At 47.0% G+C, this 19,542-nt stretch overlaps 1 protein-coding gene and 1 long non-coding RNA gene across 5 annotated transcripts; both read right to left on the reverse strand.

The window, feature by feature from the left end:
- Positions 1 to 6,160: 6,160 nt before the first annotated feature.
- Positions 6,161 to 17,309, reverse strand: LOC120672499 (programmed cell death protein 2-like). Of its 4 annotated transcripts, none has more exons than XM_039952923.1 (13): positions 17,132 to 17,295; positions 16,935 to 17,021; positions 16,019 to 16,232; positions 15,846 to 15,929; positions 15,639 to 15,772; positions 15,454 to 15,554; positions 14,729 to 14,826; positions 14,523 to 14,616; positions 14,281 to 14,441; positions 14,124 to 14,194; positions 8,487 to 8,601; positions 7,206 to 7,380; positions 6,161 to 6,522 (listed from the first exon to the last, which is right to left on the reverse strand). In XM_039952923.1, exons 2-13 carry the CDS (start codon positions 17,015 to 17,017, stop codon positions 6,476 to 6,478), a joined length of 1,377 nt encoding a protein of 458 aa, XP_039808857.1. In that variant the 5' UTR covers positions 17,018 to 17,021; positions 17,132 to 17,295; the 3' UTR covers positions 6,161 to 6,475. The 4 variants fall into 4 exon arrangements, with proteins under 4 accessions (XP_039808857.1, XP_039808858.1, XP_039808859.1 ...); XM_039952924.1 differs by having other exon boundaries at positions 6,161 to 6,536; XM_039952925.1 differs by lacking the exon at positions 16,935 to 17,021 and having other exon boundaries at positions 6,165 to 6,522; positions 17,132 to 17,309.
- Positions 9,253 to 14,117, reverse strand: LOC120672500. Its single transcript, XR_005674145.1, has 2 exons — positions 9,564 to 14,117; positions 9,253 to 9,474 (listed from the first exon to the last, which is right to left on the reverse strand). It is a non-coding gene; the product is annotated as an uncharacterized LOC120672500 (long non-coding RNA).
- Positions 17,310 to 19,542: the final 2,233 nt, after the last annotated feature.

A 19,542-nucleotide genomic window follows, 5' to 3' on the forward strand; every position in this document is an offset into this window, starting at 1 on the left:
TAAAGCATGAAGGGAGAAAATGAGTGGGAGCATGCAAACTCGGGATAGGCGAGGCGTGCATGTAACGTTCGGGAGTGAGTGCATCGTGTAGGTATGGAACGTCGCGGGAATCTCCTCACATTTGTTTTCGACCTGCTTATCAAATCATGCACAAAGAAAAAAGAAAACGTAAACTCCAAAAGAGGCTTTAGCGGCATTAACACCGATAAGCCTAACAGTTACTCAAATACATGATGAAACAGGGCGCATCACACAAACCGAACTATCCTAAACGATGGCTAATTAACCAAAACTAACTAGCACCCAACTAAACTAATACTCCCTCCATTCTCTTTTGATAGTCCTATTTCCAAAATTCAAATATTCACAAATGATAGTCATATTTGCTATTGATAAGGATCATGGTAATAAATAGCACCAGTAACGAGGAGTTTCTAGCAAAGATATTAGAGGACTAGCAAAAAACATTGTGTTACATTAATTAGATGATAAGCAAGGTTGCTTTTCCTTGGTCATTGTGTCAAGGTGAAATAGGACTATCAAAAGAGAATGGAGGGAGTAATAATGAGCTCAATCAAAATAGAGCTCCTCTTGACCGGTGGCCTTGTACAAGCACTTAACCTTAGCGCTTAGGCCACGACGCAGCTAACAAAGGGCATCCTGGAGATCTCCAATCTCCACTTTCCACTCTGCCAATTGATCTCTAGGCGCGTGTTCTCCAGGTGTAGCTGCTGAACCATGGCAGTCAGGTCTGCCATGGTCAGGCCATCAGCGGCCAGATCCTTCTCCTGCTCCTTTGCCGTGCAACAACTATCCTTCTACGACGACGAATCCACCACTACGCCCTTCCACTTTCTGTCTGGAGTTGGGTTAGGGGTAATCCCTTGCCCAAACACCGGGCAGCAGTCTTGGGGAGTTTTGGGCTTGCCAAGAGAAGCGTAGTGGAAGCCGCAACAACGCTCTCCTTGAATAGAAGGTTCGTCGTCGTCTTCCAAGGCGCCCGGTCGTCCTTGGAAGGTCTTCTGTAGGGACTATGATCGCGGGGCTAGGGCTTCTGCGTTGTCCGGGGGCGACAATGAGCGAACTGTGGAATGGGAACATGGGACGTCGCTCCCCCTGGTCGGCTGACCATGGTGGTCGGCCAAGCCTAGGGTGGTGCCCCTCCCCCCCACCCCGCTTCACTCGTATCGGCCGGAATCGCTGCCAAGGGTGTGATCTGAGGTGCCACCTCCCCTTCTTCCATTGAATCAGGTGAGATTGGGGGGATGGATTATGACGGCACCCTCGAGCAGACAACAGCGAGCTTGGTACTCGGGGCTTTGATCCTTCAATGCCGGCCATGATGGTTTAGCGGTTGGATGATGGTGGGATGCAGCTAGGGTTTAAGGAGGTGTGGAAGAGATGGAAACAAAGTAGAAGATAAAGGTAGGACTTGGTTCTGGGGTAAAAGCCACGAAAGTCTCTCTTCTCCTCGTGACAACCCGACGGGGCTCATGGGTTTGAGCTTTAGATGGGCCAAACGGCCTGTAGACCGAAGATAGGGTGTAGCGAAAATGGCCTCTCATGCCATATTTCAATATAATGTTTTGGCGATTGATGACACACACACAACACTTGGACTAATATGATTGTTAAGATAAACATTCTCAGGCTTTTAGGTTCAAGTGATGACAAAGGGAAGATACGCGTAGCAAGGCCCGAAGGGCCGCCCCTACGGGGGTTCCGCGCAATGGACCCGGTGCAATGGGCGATAGGCAAATTGTACTCATCGGTGCAATGGACCCAGAAAGCTGAGACTAGGGTTTTGCGCCGGATGAAACGACGATGCCTGAAGACAACTCGTCGGTGCAATGACTTGAAGTGAAGACAGACTCAGAGACACCGGTTAAACCGACGATAAAGAAAAAGTGAGTGTCGGTGCAGTTGTCCAGAGACTCCATTTTTCGGGGGGTTCTGAACTTTGCACTCACCGGTTAAACCGACGTTAGTTTTGAGAGCGTCAGTCGATTGATCAAATAGCCATTGGAAGTTTGTAACGGCTAGTTGCTGGGAAAATACACTCACCGGTTAAACCGGTGATGACAAGAACTGAGCGTCGGTTTAACCGGCGTTAAGGGATTTCGTCAGCCTTTTCCCAACGGCAAGTTTGGGGTGTGTGGGCTATATATATGCCACCCCACGGCTCATTTGAGAGTGCTGGAGACCAATGAAGTATACAAGAGCCAAAGATCATCTCCAACCACCATAGAACTTCATTGTACATCATATAGGCTTAAGCACACTTGTGAGAGTGCTTAGTGCTTGTAATAGGGATTAGTTCTTGCCAGAGCTCCCTTGAGAGAAGTCTTGCTGCGGCAAGCAATCCTTGTGATCCGTCGTGTGACCCTCCGACTTGGTGTGGAGTGGCAACGACACTTTGTGCGGGGGAAGAGGAGGTCCCCTCCTTGGTGGAGAAGCTCCATAGTGGATTTCGGCCGGGTGACCGAGAGAGACGGTAGCGGTGCATGAGACTCGGTGTCTTGTGGGCACTTGCCTTTGCTTGCCGGCATCGCCTTAGTAGCGTAGTGCAAGACGGTGATCGGAAGAGCCTCGGTGTCCCGTGGACGTAGGCGTTTGTGCCGAACCACGTTACATGACCGTGCCTACTCGGGAGTTTGCATCCCTCTTGCACTTACCTCTTTACTTACCGTATTACGTTTCCGCATTTACTCTATATTGCATGCATTTACTTTCCTAGTTAGTTTGATTAGGATTGGCTATAGGTTGCAAGTTTTTAGGGGTAAGTAGAGTGTAGCATAGATAAATCTTAGTCATAACTAGCATGTGTAGGACGTGTTAGGTTTATCTTATGCAAGTAGTTTGAGTCCTAGGTTAAAAAGCGATTAGCGACCCTATTCACCCCTCCCCCTTTAGGGTCGGACACCCCGGTGATCCTTACATAGGGCCAGAGGGGCCAGCCCATACTCAGCCGACCATGGCTGGGCCCCAATGGGCCCCAACTTGGTCAGGGTGACAAGTGGGGCCATATATGATATAAATCAAGCGGACCCCTCTATCACTTTGGCCATTATACCCTTTAATTAAGCATATAGCCGTGATCGACGATATCAATCACGTCTATGTCTTCGTTAAGAGCTTTGTCGTAGTCTAGCAAAGTCTTAAGGCGGTGACGATTTACCTTAAAGGTGTTTTAGTCGTTGTCCTGTATCATTATCACTCCATGCGATGAGACACCAACAATTTCACCCCTGGAGTTGAACAACAACACCTTGTCCCCTGGGTTGAAAATCTTAGTGATCCTCTTGTCATGCCATCATTTGGTTCTCTCTTTATAGATTGAGGCTTTATGGTAAGCCTTGTCTCTCCACTCCTCTAGCTTCGAGATTTGCCACATTCTGTGCTCTCCGGCTTGTTTTAAATCCATGTTCCATTTTCGGATAGACCAGTGTGCACGGTGCTCCAGCTCTACGAGTAGGTGACATGTTTTCCCATAGACGACCTGGTAGGGTGTCATACCAATGAGAGTCTTATACGTTGTACAGTAAGTCATAAGCGTCTGGCAACTTGTGCCTCCATGCCCTTCCCATCTCATCAACGGTGTTTTGCAGAATATTCTTGATCTGCTTATTGGATGTTTCAGCTTGACCGCTGGTCTTAGGATGGTAGGGGGGTTGCGATGTTATGCTCAGTCCCAAGTTCCTTGAGAAAGTTCCGGAAGACACTATCTATAAAATGCGACCCTCCGTGTGCCAAACTTGGAAAGATATTCTCATAGAACATCTTTCGGGCGTGCATAGCATCCACAGCTGTAACATCCCGGATTTTTCCGGAATTTTTAAAAGTCAAAAATTGCGAATTTCAAATTTTTTTGTGGCAGTGTTGAAATTAAATTAAGAATTAATATCTGTTAGTGTGAACGCATTTGTTGTTATTCAGTTCTAAATCGCCCTACCTTGTTTATTCGTTATCGAATTGGGTTGCTTCATTGCTTGAGGTGGTGTGGGAAAATAAATCCGAAGTGGACCCTTCGAATTTATTTTCGAATACTAACTACTTTGGGCAGGATTCTACTTTGAATTATTCATTCAAAGTAAATCCTAAACCCTAACTCTAACCTAGGCCCAAAGCCGACCCGCTAACATACCCACTACACGCGACTCGTACCCGGATCTTAACCTTAACCCAACTCTAGCCCTAACCCTAACTCAGGTCCAGCCAGCCCGACTGAAAACCCTTAAGCAAAACCCCCCAACCCAGTGCGGCCCGATCTTGGCCCGAACCCGAAACCTAAGGCCATTGTGGCCCGCTATCCAGCTAAACACCAAGGCCGGTTTGGTCTACTACCCCACCAAAGCCTGGATGGCCATTTCGGCCTGCCCGCTGAAACCAACCCAACTCCGCCCTGCACTGCACCACAGCCTGAAACCCCGCACAGCCCGCTTTGTCCATCTCCGCCCAGCCCGCTTAGCGCTCCGGCGTACCCCAGCCTGCTGCCCCGCTTGCCCCGGCCCGTTGGCGTGCGGACGGCCCAGCTAGCCCGCTCGCCGCGCAGCCGGCTCGCGCTTCGCCTCGGCCGCTGATGAGCTGGCCCCACGGGGCAGCTTTCCTCTTCCCCTATTCTTCTCCTCCGCACGCGCCTACCCTGCTTTAACCGCTGCGCCGCCGCTTTTGCCGACGCCAGCAGCAACGCCCGCCTGCCCCGCTCCGCGACGCGCGAGCCGTGCCTGCCGCCGCGCCTTGCGCTGTCAAGCCTGCCACCCCGCACGCACCACTAGGAGCCCGCGCGGATCCCGGATGCTCGCCATGCGTCCTCGGCACGACCGCCGAGAATCACCGCCGTTCGGACCAAATTTGACCCCCCGGTGCCCTAGCTCGGCCTATAAAACCCCCCGACGTCCGACCCCCTCCTAAACCCTAGAGCCTGGGCTTGGTTTCCACTCCGCGGCCGCCGCCGCCAGAGGAGTCGACAAAAAGGAGGCTGGCGAAGGAGGAGTTGCCGCCACCGGGAACGCCGTCGTCGAGCCAGCGCCCACGATCGTCTACACCGATGTTGTTGCTCTGCCTATACAGCCTCGCCCCGCCACTACTCCAGCTCGCCACTGCGCCTCCCTGACCACCTCAAGCCACCGGTGAGCCACTGCCTTTCAATTTTTGCCCTCACCGTGTGCCTGAAGAATTTTTTCCCTCACCGTGTGCCTGAAGAGCGCCGTGCCACTGACCTGGGGAACCAGGAGCCCGCGTGCACGCGCACCTCGCCGTGGCTAAAGGCTTCGCCTTTGGCCGCGCGCCGGCCAAGTCTGAGTGCTGATCGCCACGCCACGACACAATAGTTGTGTCGCGTTTCGTTTCTGGGATCCAACCGGGTGAAAGGAGATAAGGATTAGGGTTTTACTGTCTTTTCCTCTTGTGTTTTTTCTTTTTCAATTTTTCTTCCATTTAAAAACGGCACGCAGCCAAACAGTGTTATAGAGTAGTAGCAAACGGTTTCTTCATTTCAAAATAATGATGGCAAAATCACAAAGTTCAAAAAAAGGGGAAAAATCACCATTGAGCTTTGAAGCAGGGCATGGAAACTTCATCCCCATACAATTTTTGCACAGCAACACGTATGTATTAAGAAAGTAGCGAATAAACAATAGGGAGAAGTTCGATTTACATCCTCGAACTATCACAAAAAACTAATTCACCCTTCAACTACAAAACCAGACAACATAAACCATCCAATTGTCTAAACCCAGCAAATTTGGCCCTTGGGGTGGTTTTGAAGGTGCTTTGCATTTTTCTAAAGAATATAAAAATATCTAATTAAATCTACAAAATCAAAACTAATTTTTTTAAATCAGAAAAATATGATAGTAGTACCAAAATTTTGCTAAAAATGTAACATATCTATTATTGCTTCATTTGAATCTTAGTTATTCAAAAATCATAATTATAACTACAAGCAAACAAATATTATGAATATAATAAAAAATAGATTTTAAATGAATTACTTATAAATTTTTTAGTTTAAAGTTGAATATTTTTAATTCTCACAAAATGGAAAAACCACCTTCAAAACCACATAAGGGGCTAAATTTATCCAGATTTGAACAGTTGGATGGCCTCTGTTATCCGGTTTCGTAGTTGATTGAAAATCAAACTTTTGTGATAGTTCGAGGGTGTAAACTGGATATTTCACTAAATTATATAATATTTAATCTCAACAATTGTCCACACCAGACAATACAACTATAAATAACAGAAGAATGAACATTATAATCTGTTAGTTTTAACAGACAGCACTCAACAACATAAAATGCAATAGGAGTATTGCCTTGGAGCGTTTAGCAGAACTCAGCAACTGTAAATAGGAAGGTGACAAGATCAACACATAATGGAACGAACTGATACAACTGGCACCATGACAGGTTGGCGAGGTGAGTGAGCACCCCCAACCTTCCACCCCCTTCCACCATGACAGGTGCACATACATCTATAGATCGGACCGGAGAATCTTATTCGTTGAAGGAGATTGGTAACCTAGAAAGAAAGAACTATAAAGGTCTCAAATGGAAACAAATAGTCCAAAGCAGAACATTAGTTTACAAGACATGAACCTACATAATGTAGCAAGAAAAATTAGGTAAACCAATCATGATTCAGATGATTCCATCTTTCATGAAACCAGCAAAAATCTAATAAAGAAGGATTTTTGCGGGTGTCATTGGAAAAAAAATGAGACAGGAAGAGGCAGACAGCCACCCCGCATTGCACTAAGGAGGCAACGAGACTCGAACCCGGGCTGGCTGCCTGAGAGCACGCTCTGCTAGCCGCTTAGCCCGCGAGAGCCTCGCTGCGGGTGTCATTGACAAAAGATGTTTCTGCTTTAGTGGGCTCAACAGAGCCACCTTTCGCCCACTTGACAACATCTCATGTAATATATTTGATTTTTACTTGTACATGGTGTTGTCCACAGTGAGGGTTAAATTTTAAGCCTTGGAGAAACAACAATAATATTAGGTAAATTTTGACTACCCCACGCAGCATATTATAGAAAAAGTTTCCTAATCATACCACCCCAGATACTTGAACATAGAAACAGAAAAGTGCCACACTTCATTTGGTGATGCAGATTTATAGATTACTAAAAAAATCTTTAGAATAGCATCAGAAAGTAAAAAATGGTCATATACACTAAAAATGTTGTAAGTGCATGGTCATACCAGAACTGCGGTATCTTGTCGCAGTAGTTGGGTATAACTGAACCCATACAAATTCTTCCTTGTAATTGATATTTCGATCACAGGACCCTTGACATGTAAACACAACTATTGTTGCCCAATCAAGAGAGTCGGGCTTATTTTCAACATGGAAGAAATGGAGCAGCTGTGGCATTATCTGCACACCAAAAATTGGAATTAATGATTGTCTAATGAATGACCGTGCTAGGAATACAATCAGAATACTTATGCCAAGCAAAATAATCTATCTGCCTATCTGGTCATGATAAAATAGTCTGCAAGGTTGCGTTTTCTAATCCAAAATATATTTTGCATTTTAAGCACTAAATTTGTTTGCATAAAAAACTAACCAAAAGTTGAATTACAAAAGAAAAATCTCAACATGCTTGTATTTTCGGTGCCATCCATGGCAACAGCAGGATGGATGGGTGGACACAGCCAGGCGACCGTAGTGCTGGAAAACACGTACACACAGACACTAACAGACCATGCAGGATCACCACCACTAATTCCTGCATCCATGCTCTATCCGTTGACTATATACACATTTCATGCAGGTAAAGTTTCATATATTCAATGCATGTTACAGCAGAGTGTAGCACAACAAACTATAACATTATGCAATGCTGTCAGCTCGTAAATTTCAACCCATCCTTCAGGGTATGCCCATTTACCTGGATATACTATGATTTGCTAGCCTGTTGCAAACTGTCAAAATATGCATACTTATTAATAGTACTAAACAGCTAGCTAAATCGTGAATGGTGAAAATTAACAAAAGAATGAGTGAAATGCACGGTCGGTCCTTAAAACTTTTCATGGAGTGCCATGCACGTCCATAATCTTTGAGAATGCAGATTTGAGTACCTGACTTCTCAAATGTGTCAACTAGTCCTAAAGTTCCCAAAAAAACCCTATGGTTGCTGATGTGGCTTGTTAGTGGAGATTCATATTGACAAGTTGGGGATTTTCAGCAATTTGGACCTAGATGGCATTCTTTGACAAGTTTATGGACCCTTATATGTAGTTCTAAAGTTCATGGACCTAGATGACACTCCACAAGGACTGCCCGTATAGGCAGATAAATTACTCCCTTTCCTTTTCTTAGGGGGGCAGGTTTTTTCTACAAAGGGTGGGGCTATTCTCCTTTAACATAATATACTGCAAAAAAGAAAATCATAATACATGGATCTCAACAATATATCTTCCTTTGCAGAAACCAGTAAACTGAATAGTGCGCTAAAAAACGAAAACCTGGCCAACCTGAAACTCATAGCGAAGTGGACCGCTACAGTAGATGCATGACGGGATAGCTGCAGTGGCCAGAGACCCAGATGACATCGCCCAAAGAGGTTTTGCTTTTGCCTCCCTGCAGTACCTGCATAACCAAATAATGGAAAGCATGCTCAAGATAGTTCTCAGGTCAAATATGGAAGCAAGCTAAAGAACTGAACGAGGTTTATTACAAAATCATGATGATGAGCTTAAAAAGTGGGGCAAACAGTAAGAGAAGACTAACATTAGAATCAAATAGTATTCAGTAAATCAAAAAATATTGTTTACAGATTCGCAGAGCTGCACGTCCCGCCAGCACTTCCCAATCCTGGATAAATGTCACTTACCCATTTTGCCCATCAAATTGTGTTCAGCGCTAATTTTTCACTCACTCATGCTTGTCCCCCAATCCATTCCCCTTTTCTTGCCCGAGATCTGGCACGTCCCACTTAAGTAGCAGTAGCGCAGCTCCTTAGGCACACCACACATCCCTGTCATCTAATGCCTAGTGCAGCAAGGAGGATCCATGCCGCCTCTAGGTACACCTAAGTGCCGCGCCATTGCGCAAGCATGTGCCTTTCACACTTAGGCACACAAGAGCTAGCCTTGGGAATGTCTCTCAGTTTAGAATACTAGAACATGAGGCGCGCGATGAACACCCTACCATTTAAACAATTGAATATAACAAATCGAAGGTATTAAACGTGCAATTAAACATAAGTAAATCGAAGGTAGTTAAATATGACAAATGGCATGAATGGTATAGGATAAATTCAACAGAAAAACACAGCATATGGTAACAAATACATCGTGGGTGCACTATCCATCATTCAGGTGTCCAAAAACAGTAGTTGCCTGATCTTGTTTGCTTGACACAAGGGACCAATTGTGAATTGTCTAATCGGAACATCCATCTCAAGAACAAACTCTTTGTTTGGTCTTGACTCTGAGCACATAACAATCTATCAGTAATAACCTACAACATCAAGAACACAACACAAATCTTGTAACTATGGTAAACTGGAAGAAGAAATTTCAGAACCAATGGGATTTAATATAATTTACCAATCGGCCGAGCTTATCTTACAATTTCACTGACTGAACCGAACACAAAGAAGCTAATTCGATACTAAGGCTGAGAGTACTATCAAGTACCAATGAACCAAGCTGATGCGATTATCAGATCTTGGCCGGCAAGCCGAGCAGTACTGTCAGCACCGGAAGACGAGCAGTCAGCGGGCGAGATTGGCGGGCGAGACGTGGTGGGTGAAGACCTCGAGCACGGTGATCTTGCCCTGGACCACCAGCAACGAGTCCACCTCCACCACCGGTGGCTGTTGCTGTTGCTGCTCCAAAAGCGCGCTCGTTACATGCGGCGACGGCCTGAATGTGGGGACAAAGATGGTGGCTAGCTGCGTGGCGGCGGGGCCCGCGATGGTGATGGCGGCGTCATTGAAGCTGGTGGCCATGCCTCCGCAGGCGTCACAAGCTCCCGGCCATCTCCATGCCCACCGCCTCCAGGATGGCCAGTGCCCGCCCGCCTCCATGTGTGCGTGCTCCCGGCAACCTCTGCACCGGCTAGCTGGCCACCTCCAGCCCACGTCCACCCACACTGCAAGCCGCCTCCATGTGTGCTGCAAAGTTCCGCCCGCCTCCTGCTCCCTCTGCACGACGAAGGCAGGCGGAGAGACAGAAGGGGAAGGGAGGCGACAATGGGGATGTAGAGAGCAGAGAGGGAGGGAGAGGCCACTGTGTGCCTAGGCCGGCCCGTGCCTCCTCACTCCAAGCCACGCGCGCCCCACGCCGGATCCGGATACTGCAGGAGCGAGCGGCGGCGGCGAGTAGGTACGATGGAGATAGGCAGAGATGGAGAAGGCGAGGCGGACAGAGAGCAGAAAGGGAGAGTCGGAGAGAGGGCGGCAGCAAGGAGCGAGAAAGGGAGGGATAGAGCAGAGGGGAGCGAGGAAGGAGAGCGAGGAAGGAGAGCGAGTATTCGAGGCTGCGGGAGCGGGAGGGGGTAAATGTAAAATTGCCTCACAGGAGAGGGACAGGGTTGAGGTCCTACATATCAAAATAAATATTAGTTTTAGGGCCTACGTGGAAAATATAGAAACGTGGATACTATTCGTTCCTGATGAGTTGGGCTTAGTTCTAATTTGTAGAAAGTAGAAGGGCTTATTTGAAAAATAGCCAAATCTCAGGTTGAACGACACGCGTCCACCTTTATTCGTGGAACGCGGGGAGGAGAGCAAACGGCAGCAGGTTTCAATCAACCTGATATCACAGTAAGGCAGAATGGGGTAGAGAAAATATGGTCCGCAGGGAGCAATTTCATCTTACACCTAGGATTTGCTTTCGATTTCTTATGTGAAAAGGTGGAGAAGGCCTGGACCAGTCAACCTACCTCCCGGCTCCCAATCCCATGGCGATCTACATCTGAAGCAGATCTGCGCCGCATCACTATCGAAGTAGCAACCTCCTTTTCATCCTTTAATCCATATTGACTCCTTGCTGTGTGTTTAAGGCACACCATGTGTGTTCCTTCTTTTTCTTGTTGTCCATGGTATTTGTTTTAGTGGTCAAGAAAGCTAAATCCCACCGACCTGACCTTGTCTCCTAGTAGAAACATATAAATTAAAATTGCTCCTATCATTCTCAATGTGCATCTAGGATGGCTACATGTGGAGGTCTTGAAGCGAATACTGGGGATATTGACAATGACAATGCTGAAATGTCAAACAAAACTAAAGACCCTGGATAGAAAATTAGAAATACAATTAGTATCTGAACCTAAGGATAAGAACGAAGTCAAAGCCACAAATGGATCTTTCCGAGCCAAGTAACATCTAGTGGGACCAGAAGTGCTAAGATGTGCTTTAAGTATTCAGGAAGTTAGGGAAGAACTGTCAGCCTAAGTCTGCTCGCACTGGCATCCTATACAGCATCTTGCAGGAGCCATATAGCAGAAAATCTCCTGCAGCGGCATCCTGGGAAGCGTCCGCTACCCAAGCGGACAAGCTCGCTTTCGCTAGGAATAACAGGCTTCCAGAATGAAAGCCATCGGCCAGCGTGGCAACCACCTCGCTGCACGCGTGGAGAGGGAAAGGAGTAGAGCAAAGGCAGCGGCAGACCACAGCCGGCCGGAAGCGCGCGGCGTGGCTGGAACCGCCATGGCCGCCAGATCCGGCGAAGCTCGAGGAGGCCCGCCATGGCGCGCGACGGAGCTCCAGGAGGCCCGCCATGGTGGCAACTTCCCCGCCACCGCCGGGCAGCTCGTCCCCCACCGCCGCCGGCTCGTGCCACGGCGGTCTCGTGCCCGACGACACGGAGGGCACCACCACGCCGGCCATGGCACGACGACCGCCCTCGTGGACCAACGCCACCTCACCGCCGTGGCAGCCGCCCTCGTTGACCAGCACCGCCTCACTGCCGCGGCCGGCGAAGAATCTGCCCGGAGAGAGAGGGAGAGGGAGAGAGGTCGCGCCGGAGAGGGAGAGAGCATGGGAATTGGGGAGGGAGGAGAGGGAGAGAACGAGAAGGGAGGGCGCGGGGAGTAAAAAAAAAGTCTGATGTGTGGGTCCCATAGCGAGTAGTTGGTATAGAATAGAGATATAGACAATGCATGGGTGTGGAGGAAAGTGGTATAGAGGAGAGAATCTTGATGACCAGGACAGAATATTTCTTTTAGAGGAAGGAAATAGAGGATGAAGAGTGCAAACAGCCTAAGTTCTCAAGGCGGTAAGGTGAGACATGGTGTTGGACCACCTTCTAATTGACTAAGCAACGAGGATACAATCTCAGAAGAAGCAAGACAGCAGCATGGATGAGAAAGAAAAAGAAAAAAAATTGGGAAGGAGACGTAAGGGATGGCCCAGCCCACCAGGCAGCCGATATAACCTTCCCCTGGCTTGCAGATAAGGTTCTGCCAATCTCCTTCCGATTTGTTTAGCACCTCCGCTGGCTTGCAGATAAGGTTCTGCCAATCTCCTTCCGATTTGTTTAGCACCTCCGCTAGTCCATTCTCAGTGCCACTACTCACTTCCCCATCTCCCTGTCTTCTCACTCCCCGGCAGCCCACAGCTCCTCCAGACCTCCTGGTACCTCTTCTCTGCTCCTTACTGAGTTGCACCCTTTCAGACTGACTGCTCTGCAGCTGGCTGGAGTGAGTACTGCACTGGCTACATGCACTGGAGCTAGCAGGGATGCACCAGCAGCAGCTGCAGGGCCTTGTTGATTGATTTCCATTCAATTCTTTCCCCTTCCTTCCCCTCTATTGCTCTTTTTAGAAAGGCGACAGGGACACCTAGGATTTTTTAGCACCTGGACACCTTGGCGATGCTTTAAAACCGTACTGTCAGGTGTCAGCGTATATAAAAGAGAAATGTGATAGGTCAACAGACTTTGACGAATTTGAAAACATGAAGGTTGATGAATATAAAGATCAAATTCCGCTATCAACGATTAGAAGAAACTGAAGAGCAAGATGCAAGATACAGGAAGGAAAAACAGCAAAGCTGCCAAAGGAGAGATGGCCTATGGTCTATGGATTCATTTGCAGTCCTAATACCAGAGAACGTGGAGCTTAGGAAAATAGAAGCTAAACAAACCAATTCGATTACAGAGAAGGCTGAAAGAGTCAATAAACAGTATAGTCTGACAAAGGGGAACTATGTAAACTTAAAATTACCATATGATGCAATGAATGGAGTGTGTCCGCTCATCAGAGTAAACAGCTTACTATCATCACATCAATTGGAAGCCATTGTTAGTAGTGATCCATGTGTTCTTAGCTTATTTAACTAGTATTAGTCTTAGTCTCGTTAGTATAAGTCAGTTTCCCTTTTTCCCTTGGTCAGTAAGTCTAGCAGCTGTCTTTGACAGCAAATAGCCAAATAGTAGTAGTCAAGTTGATTTTTGCAAGTTATTTGGCAAAGGCACTGCAGCAATAGTGTAGGTCGGTTTGCAAGTTGCTGGACAGCAGCAGTTGGTCATTTTACTATATATACGTACTTATATGCAATCTAAAGCACTAAGCTTGTGCTTCAAAAAAAAAAACTCTCTGCTTCCTGCTCATCCTATAGTTGCTCATATTTCAACAGCCACTGAGATTTGTCGTACAAGATTTTAGATGCAAATAAAACTGGGATGGATCAAATGAAAATGAAACACATGTCTCTACATCAGCTATTTGTGGCAGATTATCCATATAATGTCTCAATATCAGCTATTTGTGGCAGATCATGCGTTGAATCAAGAGAGCTCTCAATCTGCAATGCTTGTTCAAAATATCCTGTTTTATTTTTGTATCTATAATGTTTTGTTAAAATAAAACACATGGCCCTTCATCATACAAAACCATTTTATTGAAATTGAAATATACTTTAAATTACTAAATTAAAATGGTTAATAAACCAATATTGCGCATACATTATTGCTTTATTTAGCCTATTGATATAATGGGCATCATTAAATCGATTTGAAATACAATGATGCTCCAATAGGGGTTGTGGCAAGGCACTCAGACCCATCTCTAGTATTCCTATTCAAAATTAAAATTCACTTCAAAATGGAATATAACAGTAATACAATTACATCCACCATCCAGGAAAACCCATTGACACATACCTCAGCACTTGATGTGGAGCTCTTGAGATGCGGTCTAGAAAAGATGCCCAGCATCTGTTGTCAGCATCAGCCTACACAGATATTGTACTAAATAAAGAAAAGTATAACACTGGTACTTCACCAAAGATTGTTCACGAAGTATGCACAAGAAAAAAACCTCAAACTCATCCATCAAAGACAACATGTGATCTGGTTCGTTTTGTCCTTGCACCACATACAATTCTGAGCTATTGCCATCACAATTAGCAAAACGGGGAGGCTTTTCAGTTTCATCAACCACCGTATATTCAGGCCATGCCGCGCCAGCAAATACTGGAACTAATTGGCACACAAAGAAACATCATGAAGCAACCAGAAATACAACCATAAGAGACAAAAGAGCACTCAAAACAAATCTACCTTTCCTTGCATCTGGCAAAATAGAATCAGAATCATTGGGTGCACCTAGAATTTGATGACATTCATTCTTGTGACTGCTACGCCAATCCAATTCCTGTATAAGAACATTGAAGTGATTCCTCCAAATAGCGATATCTAATGATTTAGGAAGCAGACACAAAAAAGATCCAGCTAATGCATCGTGATGATTGTGAATTATTGAATACCTGATGCTTCTTGGAACAGTAGTATGCTTTTCTACAGACGCTACATCTTTTTTCACCTTTCCATGTACCACACCAATGGCAAAGCTGAGCACGTGGTCCTAACAGAAACATTTCAAAGCCATAAAAGATATGATTTAATGCTTACAACCTATATAGCGATGCATATATTGTAATATAACATTAGTCGCTTGGTACAAATGATATGCTAAATGCGAGCTGGTAGGGAAATTCTAATCACATATTTAGGCTTGACTGCATAACATCTGGTGCTGTTTACTACTGACAAGCTGTGTTGTCTGTCATGGATTATTGTCTCTTTATTCTTTATCTTTTGTATTGAGCATTTAGCAGGGGACTGGGGACCTCTGTAACTTTTCTCAAAAACATATAAGAAATTTAATTCATCAGCAAGAAAAGTGTTTTCTAGAGGTTGATGCCAAAAAGAAGTATGAAGCACATTGCTTTTGGAATATAAAAATGTGATGCCCTGTGTCCTTTATTGATGCCTAGACAACTACCAAGGCATGGGATGTGCATGTGCACCAAGACATGATGACGTGTGCAAAACTGCATCAATTCTTTCTTTATCTTACACACAATTCAGTTTATTGACAACAGGAAGTCTTGCATGTCTGTCCCAAAAATTCAAATACAGAGCAAATCAAGTGCAACTAAATAATATACATGCACGGAGAAGATAAACAATATTAAGCAAACAAAAATACCTCCAGCACACTGTGACTCAATGGATTCACTGCATCCTTCATGTTCTTCAAGTTGATAAAATGCATTGTCCTGGGCCAGCTGGCACCGGAAAACCTTCACACTGCAATCCAATTTACTCCAACTGACCAACATAAGCAATGGAAATATCGCATAACACTATGATAAAAAACTGAAATTCATTTACCTTCTTTTAGGATTCGCAGCTCTGTCCTTCCCCTGTTCATGCTGGTCTAGGAGTAAGCATGCCATTGAAGGGCACATGAACACAAACAATGTCCGGTGGTAGGCTGTTTCTTTCGAGTGAATTGGTGCATAAACCTGCATACAAGCAACAAAGTTTGCTGCCAATCCTGAATATGAACAATATGTATTCTTGTATATGAAGAAAAACCTGGAGAACAAAGCGCAGTGGCTCGCCACAGAAGTCACAGCTCCTCGACTTGCCTGATGGCAAATTCACAGGATCAAGCCAGGCCTGAAAAAATTCAAACCATGTCAAAACCGGAGAAAATACAAACAGCATCATCGTTAAGTCAGTATAATGCAACTGTGTTTTGTATGCACCGGAACACCGCCAGCTTTGTTGGGGAAGTGTTGTGGGAGAAGAAGATGCCAGTCCTCTGGTTCCTCAGGCTCATCTATGAAACCTAATGTTACTTGAGGCTCCATGACCTCGTCATCTTCATCATCCGTGCAATCAATCTCGGGAACAGGATATGTTTCCTCATTGGAGGTGATATGGAGGTTTTGAAGCTTGTTGGTGTTGGATTCCATCTTTCTGGACAATTGATTCAGAGTCAACATAAATACAAGGAGATGGGTAATGCCTACCTGCATGGAAAAGATGGGCAAAACACAGCAACCCATGCACAAAAACTCCACAACAAAACTAGTATCAGCATTTTCTACAAGATTTACATCAGGTGCAACTATTAAAAAGACTTAGTTTCACAAAGTCGCAATAAGTTTGATATAACTATCACAAAACTACACTTTTAAACAATAATTTTGGAGAACCATGCTGACAATACGTAAATCATCACTTAAGTGTTCACCATATGCAACGAGTGGACCCACATCGACCACACAAAGGTGAATAAGGATATTAATAAAAGTGCATGTTTTTCATGAGTAAGACAAAGCTAAAGAAGTTCCACTAATAAATGTTTTATGGAAAAGGCTGGCCCTAAGCCTTTGGTATCACAATAATTTGGTGGAGCGCACGGGGCTCGGCGGCCGGCGCGGACGGCGGTGCGCGGCAGGGCAGAGGCCGGCATGCGGTCCGGTGGCGGCGGCGTCGCGTCGGGCAGCGTTGCAGGCCCGAGGGCGGCGAGCGGCGAGGCTCCTCACGGCGTCCGTGGCCGCGGAGGGGCAAGGCGCCGTGGTGGGCCCCGCGCCACGTGGTTCTGTAGAGGAGGAACGGGAAGTACGCTGGATTTGGAGGGACGGCCTGCTTCCGCAATGGTAGCGGACTGCTTACAGTGTGCCGCTGCAGCTCTTCCGTGCGGTAAAAGTCCTGAAGGGAGCTTTAAAGGTCCCCGCTGCAGGCAGCCTTACCTTCATCCATCTTCTCACGGTACCAATCATGTAGACACATCAAAGCAGATGAGAGAACACTAGAACAGAGAAGCACTGACGCAGCCCAAGCGGAAGAGATAGGGGAGGGAAGAGACTTGCCGGTGTTGGGAGGGCCGAAGGGGACGGCTTGCCAGAGAGGAGAGGGGGTGCCGGGGCGGCTTGCCGGAGAGGTGAGGGGTCGCTGGGGTGGCTTTCCTGCTGCCCCGTGGTTGCGCTTGTGTGCCGACGGCCAAGGTATGGAGGCTGGTGGGAGCAGAAACGGGGAGTTAGGGTTGGAAACAAGTATTTATGTCACACTGATGGGCTAGGCTGTTAGGAGTGTGTGGGGGCTGCACAGGATGACCGATTTTTCTCAGCCCGTCGGGTCGGCCCACGGGCTAAATTTTCAGCCCGAGCCCAACCCGAATTTATGGCCGGGTTAAAAAAACGCCCCATGCCCGGCCCGTGCATTTTTCGGGTCGGTTCGGATCGGGCTTTTTCGGACGAGTCGGATCAGGTTCATCGGATCGGGCGGCCCATGATCAGGACTAAGTTGAAGTACTCCTTGGTCATGCTGTCAATTGAAAAAAGGATCATATTGTATCAATGCGACAGCAAACTGAAAGGAACTTGATGATAAGTAGCAAGCATCACGCATGCCTCACCCCTTGTGGTCTTTGGGGATCCCGGCGATGGCACGGTACAGCTCCCTTAACTCCAAATTTCCTATTCCCCACTCACCATGCCGCTGGATCTGGATCCACGGCGGCCGCATTTGGCGCCTGGCAGGCCACATGGCCGGGGTTCGGAGGAGCGCCGCGGCGATGGCGATGATGAGGGCGTCGCAGAGGAGGAGGCGCAGGGCGCCATGCCCCTTAGACAGCTGGAGCGGAGGCGGCGTTCTGCGGGCCCAACCTGGTCAGCCACCACCCGCTCGCCGTGCGGCCGTGAGGGAGAGAGGAGAAGGAGGAGAAGATTGGCCCCCCGCCGCTGCTGGGGTCCTCGGCCTACCACATTGCCGGGAGCCGCGGCCGAGCTCCGCCGAGGAGGAGCCGGTCGAGGCATAGCTCTGCCTGGCGCGCCCCGTTGCTGCTCCGGACCGCCATTCTGCCGATGCCGGCCCGTCGCAGCTCAGCCCACCCCCCCTGCATCCCAGCTCCGCTCCGGTGAGATCTGGTCAAGCAGACCCCAGATCCGGCGAGGAGGTCGAGCCCCAGCTGCCGAAGGTGGAGCCTTGGGCCATGGACGCGGACGTGGAGGGGCAGCACGGGGAGGGGAATAGCACCGCCAGCCACGGCGGTGCGGGACGCGGTGGCGGCGACTGTTGGAAATATGCCTTAGAGACAATCATATTTCCTTATATTCATGATTAATTCCTTGAATATCCATGGATGACAACTTGTATTGATTAATGCTTATGTGAAGTATTTGTGAAACTATTTACTTGTATGGATATTCTAAAATGTTCCTAGTCGAGTTCATGTGAGGACACACATGAATATTAGACTAGCACATATATTAGTTGATTGACTACGTTTCACAAGTCATGGACATGGGGATGTCAAACTAATAATGTGTGTTCATGTGAGACATGAGACAGAACTGACCCAACACGAGATGATGACTTCTCATTACACAATATGTACGCTGTGTCCTAAGACCTGAAATCGTCGTATGTACTCAATATGTGAACCGACTTACTTAGGAGCCATCAAACGCTACACCGTAACTGGGTAGTTATAAAGGTGGTTTTCGGGTCTGTCAAGAAGCATGCTGTGAGACATAGTCGGTCAAGATGGGATTTGCCCCTCTCTACAAGAGAGATATCTCTAGGCCCCTTGAGTGATTCGGATCCAGAAATGCATGGCCATGCTAGGGTTAAGAGTTAACCAAGAATTCCGAATCACAGGATCGAGAAAGAGTAGTCGGCTTCAAACTAGACCAAATATGGTGAGGCAAAGGGAACAACATGTATAAGATTGTGACGGATCGACAGATATGATTCGCGCGCCCTTAGGAGTTGACACGTCTTGCTAGAGACCGCTATCAACTACTGGCCAGTAGGAGTACTTGTGGCAGAACCGTCCGACATAAACCAGCTTAAGTGCACTAACTATCGTTGCAAAGGCAATTTGGTTTAACTCGCACAGCAGACGGAGCACATCGGAGGTTCGTTAGGTAAATTCACGATAAAACCACTTAAACCTGGATCGAACAAAGCAGCATAACTCATGCGAAGTCAAGTCCAGAGATTACAACAATACACCATATATTACAACACAGAGAATTTAACATAACTGCAGGATTACAAACCAAGCTCCACACTTAACAAAGTGCTTTGCAAAACCAACATAAAAGAAATTCACCAGAGTCCTTTATTTTAGCAGAAAGTAAACACGTGAAACAAACGTCGACATGGGTGTCACGATGAAGCCCATTTCATGACATCACTCGTTCTTGTCATCGGTGGCCGGGGACGTATCCCACTCCACGGACCAACCAGGCGGAAGAGTGCAAGGCCAGGTCAGACT

Source organism: Panicum virgatum, chromosome 5N (assembly GCF_016808335.1).
Source record: "Panicum virgatum strain AP13 chromosome 5N, P.virgatum_v5, whole genome shotgun sequence".
NCBI lineage: Eukaryota > Viridiplantae > Streptophyta > Magnoliopsida > Poales > Poaceae > Panicum > Panicum virgatum.

What these genes read in the sequence shown, in the direction of transcription:
- LOC120672499 (XM_039952923.1), bottom strand. Translation starts at nt 17,017, where the DNA reads ATGAAGGTAAGGCTGCCTGCAGCGGGGACCTTTAAAGCTCCCTTCAGG. An exon ending in AAGAGCTGCAGCGGCACACT is followed by an intron (nt 16,233 to 16,934) that starts GTAAGCAGTCCG and finishes TCAATTGTCCAG; the next exon opens with AAAGATGGAATCCAACACCA. An exon ending in GCTCCACATCAAGTGCTGAG is followed by an intron (nt 8,602 to 14,123) that starts GTATGTGTCAAT and finishes TTGGTTATGCAG; the next exon opens with GTACTGCAGGGAGGCAAAAG.